Raw genomic sequence first — 6939 nt, 5'->3', positions numbered from 1 at the left:
GCCCATATATACTACTTTGTTTTTAACAGTGAAACATTCAAGTAATCTGATGTTTGTTTTTTTTTTTTTTAATGGAAGGGTAGATCTGAAAACAGGGATTATTCCTGAAAGAAGCTAGTACCTTAGATTTTTCTGGATCTTCAACACAGATTGTATTTTCATTATGAGCACAACAAAAGAGAGATGGCAGAGACAATCTGGGTAAGTACAGTAAAGAGAAACTTGAGGTTATGACATTGTGACACACAGCATGCAGGTGGAAAGAGAGGCTAGGAACTAAACTCTGTGTAATCAAGGAAAGATCTCAGTTTATACTGTTCTCTTTTCAGGGAGGTGAGAAAGCAGCCAGAGGCAGAACAGTTGGTCTTTCCTATATCAGGTAGTAGTTGTTATCATGCACATAAGTTGTGGTATAGGGGACATGGATACGTGCATTTTCCCCATCCCAACTTGTATGTCTGGTGTTTGGGCTGATGTCAGGAGCATTTTGAAAATGAATCAATAGTACTGGTAGTATAGTAGTAGAGGTTAGGAGAAAACTGATTCTTTTTCATTAGCTTCTTGATTTGTTTGCTCTGTGTAATGAGCTTCAGTTTTGAAAAGTCACTTAGTTGCTGAAGTCTTAAAAAAATGGATTGGAGGAGATTTTAGGAGCTTGAAGCTTCTTTAATTTAAGATTAACTTGGTTCTGAACTGATAGTGTCCCTTTTGGTTATTGAGATGCACAAAACGGATCTAATTTAATTGATTTTAAGAACTGTGTCATTGCTTAGTTGTATGTCTGTAACCGGAATGGTGTTCATCTTAGAGACTCATGGTTTGCCAGAAGACAAATTGCAAAGGAAGCGTGATAGAATGAATGCTTCCTTCTCAATCCCCCTATCCCTAAAATCCCAGCCACAGGAAAGCAAGAGAAGGCAAGTGTTACATACAGTTTCAGGAAAGGTTAAAAGGACAATACAGGCAACTACAGACAGGTCAGCCTCCCTTCCATCACTGGGAGGATCATGGAGGAGCTGGAGTGAATTTAGTGAAAGGCTACCAAGGAGGTCAGGGGGCTGGAGCACTTGCCCTTTGAGAAGAGGCTGCAGAGCTGGGCTACAGATCTCCTGATGTCCCTTCCAACCTGAGTGACTGTGAGTCTGTACACAGGAGAGCACTGTGGTATTATTCCAATGAGTTTCCTAGAGGCACGTGCCTAGAATGCGTGAAGGCAAGGCTCATTGCTGTGTATCGATGTGTTTGAATTTTGACCAGTCCACTGACTTAGGAGCAGAGACAATCTGGTATGGGGTTTTTTTTGGTTTGGTTTTTTTTGTTTTTTTTTTTTTTTTCTTTTTTTTACATTGCAAATGGAGGTAGTTCAAAAGAGTGGGCAGAAAGAAATTTAGTTAAATCTCCAGATCTCTTATTATGCAAGCCATAACTTGTTGGGACTCATCCAGATGCCTGCTGTTGGCGCTCTCGTTTCCCCCTCGCCCCCCTCCACCCAGCCATTAGGGTCCCCTAGGCCCAGCCAGGTCCCTCATCGCTGTCTTTCTCAACTTGGTCGTTAAACCTCATGTTCTGAAAAAGTGATGCTACTCTTCTGAAAGTCAAGGTCAAATGCATGTCAGTTTGTAATCTTCCTCCACGTCTCATTAGGTTAAGATGCTAATGTAAAGTTTCCTTACTGGAAACTTTTTTTTTTCTATGAATGCGTTGTTTAATTGCTCTAAAACATTAAATGCACTAACAGTCTTTTATGAAACAATAAATTATAGAATCCTCAAACCTCGAAAGGAGATTGGAATGGATGTGGTAATTGCTGACTGCACCAAACAGTATGGCTATTGAGTTGAGTTACCTGACAGCAAATTTTAGGGAATGGCTGGAGCTCTGAACTGTTGAGGCTTTGTCTGCTGGGGTCTGGCATGATTGAAAGAAGCCTTACAAAACAAAATTGGGCTCACTGAAATGTAACAGCTATGTTGGCATGAGAGAAAGGCACGGTGAAAATACTGCTTGTGTACTGGGACTGCAGGGTGACTTCGGTGTCTGCTGCGTGGATGGGCAGTCAAAGTTTGTGATGGGAAAACTCCCAATTGCGTTTCAAGTGGAGATTATGCCGTAAAAAATGAAACTGAATTTGATCAGTCTTCTCCTGCTTGCTGTGTGATATGTTTGAGATAATAAATCGCGTAAAGAAATACCTTAGAATGTTTGTCAGCTCTGCAGGCTGAGCTAAAGGGAGGAAAAAAAAGTGGTGACATTGAAACGAGTTAATTGATTGAATATGTACATTAAGAAAGAGTCTCCTGATAACAGTTGCAAGTAATCATACAGATGAAAATGTTCTGCCTTGAGAATGCAGCATAGTTTTATCTTCTGAGAAGGCTTGGAAGGAAACAGAACATCTTTTTTTATTCTAGTTGCTGAAAGTGTTGTCCAGGAAGGCAGAAAACTGTGACATTTAAGCTCATAAAACTGAAATTAGGAGAGAGTGTGTCTCAAGTGTGGTTATCTCCTGTGTGTGAAAATAGCTGCTCAAAGAACGCAAAATCCTCAAATTGGAAAAGGAGCCCTTTGTAGAGTGGGGGTGTTGTAGTTGCCTAGTGCTTTTCCATCCCTTCCGAAAGACATGTTATCTCTGTTTTTGGCTCTCACCTGTTAAGAGGACGTTTGGTTTTATGTCACAGAGGTAATGAAAGGTGTGAGGTTTAGGGTGGGAAGTGCTCTGTTAGAGACGAGATGCTACGAGCTGGGTCTCGGCAGCCTGAGTCAGCTCTACTGCTTCCTGAGCCCTGAAGTCAGATATATGTGTCCTACAAGTTAAGGGAATCTGTCTTCCTTTAAAATAAAGACTACTTTTTCTGTTCTGTTGCATGCTAGGTAAGCGGCAGGTTTGAGAGACCGAGCCAGGTACAAAACTCGGTAATTGGAGTGGGACTTCTCAGTGTAAGTGGTTTTTGAGCATTGCTTCAGATAACTGTATGTAAAGGCAAACGCATCTCTCAATTATTATTATTTTATTTTTTTTTAGACTCTTGGTAGCTGCCATTGACTTTGAGCAGTAGTTGAAGCATTGAGAATGGGATTAATTATGTTCTTCTCATGAGGATGGGGAGACTGAGGTTACTTTTCATTTTGCTACTAGTAGAAATGGACCACGTTCTTCTTATGGCAGATTTTTATAAGTGTATAAATATATTTATTTTTGTAACTGCCAAAACAATCTCTTATCTCTATGGATTTGTTGCTGACATGCTCAAGTAGACTTTTGTTTTCTCTTGTGTTTTATAACTGTTGTAAAACGTACCTTGTGTTGATGTTTTTAACGTACACAACTGTTTAAAATATAAAGGCAAGAAGATTAATCATTGCCTGAACATTTGACTACTCAGTGAATTTTTACACTGCCACTGTGCTAAGCTGTTTACCTGCTTTTTATTTTCCTGCTGGCAGAGCTATAAACTTTCCATAGCTAACCTTAATGTATAGCCTTCTTACAGGAGCTTAAGAGTGGTAGATTATTTTAGGTTTTAAGAGGCAATGTTCCCAAATGCTTTCTTCACTCTTTTTGTAAACTGCAAAAACATTTCCAGTCCTTGGCTCCGGTAAGGCTGTTAAGAGTCCAGCCAGCCAAACAAAAAAAAAATCTGAGCACTTGTACTCCAGCATCCCATTTTGAAATACAACTGGAAAAAACGACTCTTCTTTTTTTTCAAGCCACAGCAACATCTTCACCCTCCGTGTTATTTTCACTTCTCTGCCCCTCGCCCTGCATCCACACGCATGTGCATCTTTTGTTCATGAAGTATTGACAGTTTTGGTGGAGAAGCTTGGAAAAACACTGTTTCATAGGATTTACAAAAGTTGTCCGAACAAGTGCTGCAAACCTTGAACTTCCCAGCAAGCCGGGATGACGAGAGCAGTTTAACAAAGGCAAAGCCTCAGCGATGGACCCTGTGTCACCACCCTTCGTGACGCGCAGGCAGATGGCTTTGGTTGTGCTCCAGGCTGCAGCCGCCGTCACCGCCGTCTGTGGCAAAGCCAGCCGGTGTGCCGGGAGAGGGGCTGCGCTGCGGGGACCTGGGTACCGGGGACTCGCTTCTGGCCAAACGGGGCTGGGTGCCGAAAACAGACGATGGGGTTTTCATCAACGGCGTGGGGGGGTGGTAGGGGTGGGGTGTTAGAGGTGCATGGAAGGTTAAAAATAGTGAAATCTTGGAAGAAGGAAAGTATGATCAAAATATATAGGAAGAGACACAAGTTGCAGCGTAGCGAGCGTCAAGTGGTTGTGTGGGAAGGCGAAGGGATGAAGTGGTCACCAAAAGGAGTGTAGATGAAGGTACACTAGGAATTTCTGTAAAAGACAAGCTGAAAAGGTGAACTAAACAACTGAAGGGAAAGGTAGCAAGTAAGAGAGAAATTAAAGATACCTCAATGAGCCTAGCTAACAAAAAAATGTTAGTTTCTTGCTTCCCTGCTTGAAAGGGAATAGGAGGTCTGTTCCTGAGCTGTGGTGTATTTTGTCGCGGCCAACGTTGTGCAAGCCTGGAAGGATTCTTCAGAGCTTATGGACTTCATTAGGTAATGATGGCAAGATGTAGGCCCCTAAAGGACGTGCTGCTATGAGTGTCTCAAATCAGGCAGAATTTAACATTTTTGTGTATGTTAACATTTTTGTGTATGTTTTCTGTGACTGTTTTATGTAATTCACTGGTCATTGCAACGTATCTGAAAATTTTTATTCATTTTTCTTCAGTTAGGTTGAATTGAAAATGTGAATGCTGATGAAACGCGTTGTATTTGAATGTACTGAGATGTGTTGGTAATGCATCCTAGCTTTGTGACACAGGTTCTATGTTGTTTGGGTTTTGTTGTTGCTTTTCAATGCAGTTAGTGTAGTCCAGGCTGTCGCTTGCTGAACCATCTTATGGCACTCTTGCAACCTGAGTCTTGCACCAACTTTTTGTGGTTGAAGAGTGAATTAAAGTTTAAAACAATGAAGCTTTCGGGATGCCATTCTTTAGAAAAGAACTTTTGTTTGCTCTAACATGGAAAAAATTTGGTTTGTCTGTTGCTGACTGTGCAGGACTAGGGTTTTTCAGGACTGGGTTGGGGAGGGCAAAATAAAGTTTTCACACATTTCTGTTATGCTACCGTAAAAAGTGGTTGTTTTACATCACAACCTTGGACTGGAAAACTTTTCTGATAGGTGTTACATGTTTGAACAGCTGATGAATTGAGGCTAGTCTGCTTACATGTTTATTATTGCTGTATGCACTTGTGCTTATGTCTTCAAATATATAACTTTTATTTTCACATGGAAGTACCTATATGCAGTCAAGTAACTTTCTATTTTTAGTTACATACCAAAACAGCATTGTTACACAGATACTGGTTATGATGTACAATAAAATATTTTAGTGAACCTGAGTTGCTGCTTTTTAAAAAACAAAACAAAACAAAAACCACTTTTTATCAGTCTGGATGTTCTAGCCAGGCGGAGCAGTTCCTTCGGGTGGCTTAATGAAGATTTGATTGATTTATTTTGCTCATCGGTAGAGTGTGTGGATTAGCTCTGTCAATATTGAGCATGATAAATGAGGGCTGGGCACTTAGAGCAATTTGAATTATTTGAGCCATTCAAGGATCGAGAAGTGACTCGATTCAAGAGGCATTATGAGGAGAAGATGCTGAGTGCCTTTTGAGATCTTCTGAGGTGGTGGATCATGGCATAAATCAATGAACAGAAATTGATACTGAATGTGTTTAGATGTGAGACTGGGATCAAACTACTGAAGAAGTAGTTGTCTTTTGGTCAAGCTTCGAAGCCTAGCTGGAAGATGTTCTTTGGCCATGCACAAACATAGATTGCAAAGTTCAGGTAGGATTACTGGATGAAATGCGTTGACTTGGGATTACATAGGAGTTCGGAGAAGGTGATGTAATCGCTCTTTTGGGAGAGTAAATCAATAGGAAAAAAACATCTCTTGATATTTCTGCTGCCTTCTTTTAGCCAAAACAAGAGAGATTTAGGAGTTAGGTTAGATCATCATATTTGTGCCAGCTTAGTTTCTTAAGCTTGGTACAATGTTTTGTCAAAAGTCTTGTGAAAAAAACTGCTTTTTGGCCAGTGCTCTACCCTGTATGGTTGTATGTGCCCAGTGTGTACCAATGGCTATGCTTTCGGAAAGACTCTGGAGCTCACGTCGTGGGGACCCTCGCTCACTTGCTGGCAATATTGGGTCTTGGGTAAAGATGTACCTTAATGCATGTCATTGTTTAAGATTAGTACAAAGTAGTGTAGATGAATATTTTAGTTACTTGTTTGTCATGTTTTGCTCACCTGTGTTTCTGTTTTAACTTGTAGATTTTGGATCTTTGTTTGACTTGGAAAATGATCTTCCTGATGAGCTGATCCCCAATGGCGAGTTGGGCCTTTTAAACAGCAGTGGGAACCTTGTTCCAGATGCAGCTTCCAAACACAAACAACTTTCCGAACTTCTAAGGGGAGGCAGCGGCTCTTCCTTAAACCCAGGAATTGGAAATGTGAACTCAAATAGCCCTGTCCAGCAGGGAGTTGGTAGTCAAGTTCAAGGGCAGCCGAACAGTGCTAATATCAGTAATCTGGGTGCTATGGGTAAGAGCCCTTTAAACCAGGGAGACTCTTCTGCTTCAGGCCTGGCAAAGCAAGCAGCCAGCACCTCTGGACCTACCACACCTGCATCACAAACTCTGAACTCTCAAGCACAAAAACAAGTGGGGATGGTGACGAGCAGCCCTGCAACATCACAGACTGGACCTGGGATATGTATGAATACTAATTTCAGTCAGACACACCAGAGCCTTCTCAACAGTAATTCTGGTCACAGTTTAATGAATCAGCCTCAGCAAGGACAAGGGCAGGTAATGAATGGATCTCTTGGGGCAGCTGGAAGAGGAAGGGGAGCA

At 41.4% G+C, this 6939-nt stretch overlaps 1 protein-coding gene across 1 annotated transcript in view; it reads left to right on the top strand.

The window, feature by feature from the left end:
* Positions 1-3938: 3938 nt before the first annotated feature.
* Positions 3939-6939, top strand: part of LOC104167806 (CREB-binding protein-like) — a gene marked incomplete at its 3' end in the record, with an annotated part of 3139 nt that continues 138 nt past the window's right edge. Inside the window, exons 1-2 of the mRNA XM_009708181.1 lie at positions 3939-4110; positions 6359-6939. The exon at positions 6359-6939 is cut by the window's right edge and continues 138 nt beyond it. Coding sequence (XP_009706483.1) covers positions 3939-4110; positions 6359-6939 — 753 coding nt within the window. The remainder of the gene's footprint in view (positions 4111-6358) is intronic.

The sequence above is a fragment of the Cariama cristata genome, unplaced genomic scaffold, assembly GCF_000690535.1.
Source record: "Cariama cristata isolate BGI_N322 unplaced genomic scaffold, ASM69053v1 scaffold2059, whole genome shotgun sequence".
NCBI classification, from domain to species: Eukaryota; Metazoa; Chordata; class Aves; order Cariamiformes; family Cariamidae; genus Cariama; species Cariama cristata.
Note: the sequence above shows the minus strand (reverse complement) of the source record. Positions and strands in the feature narration are given on the sequence as shown.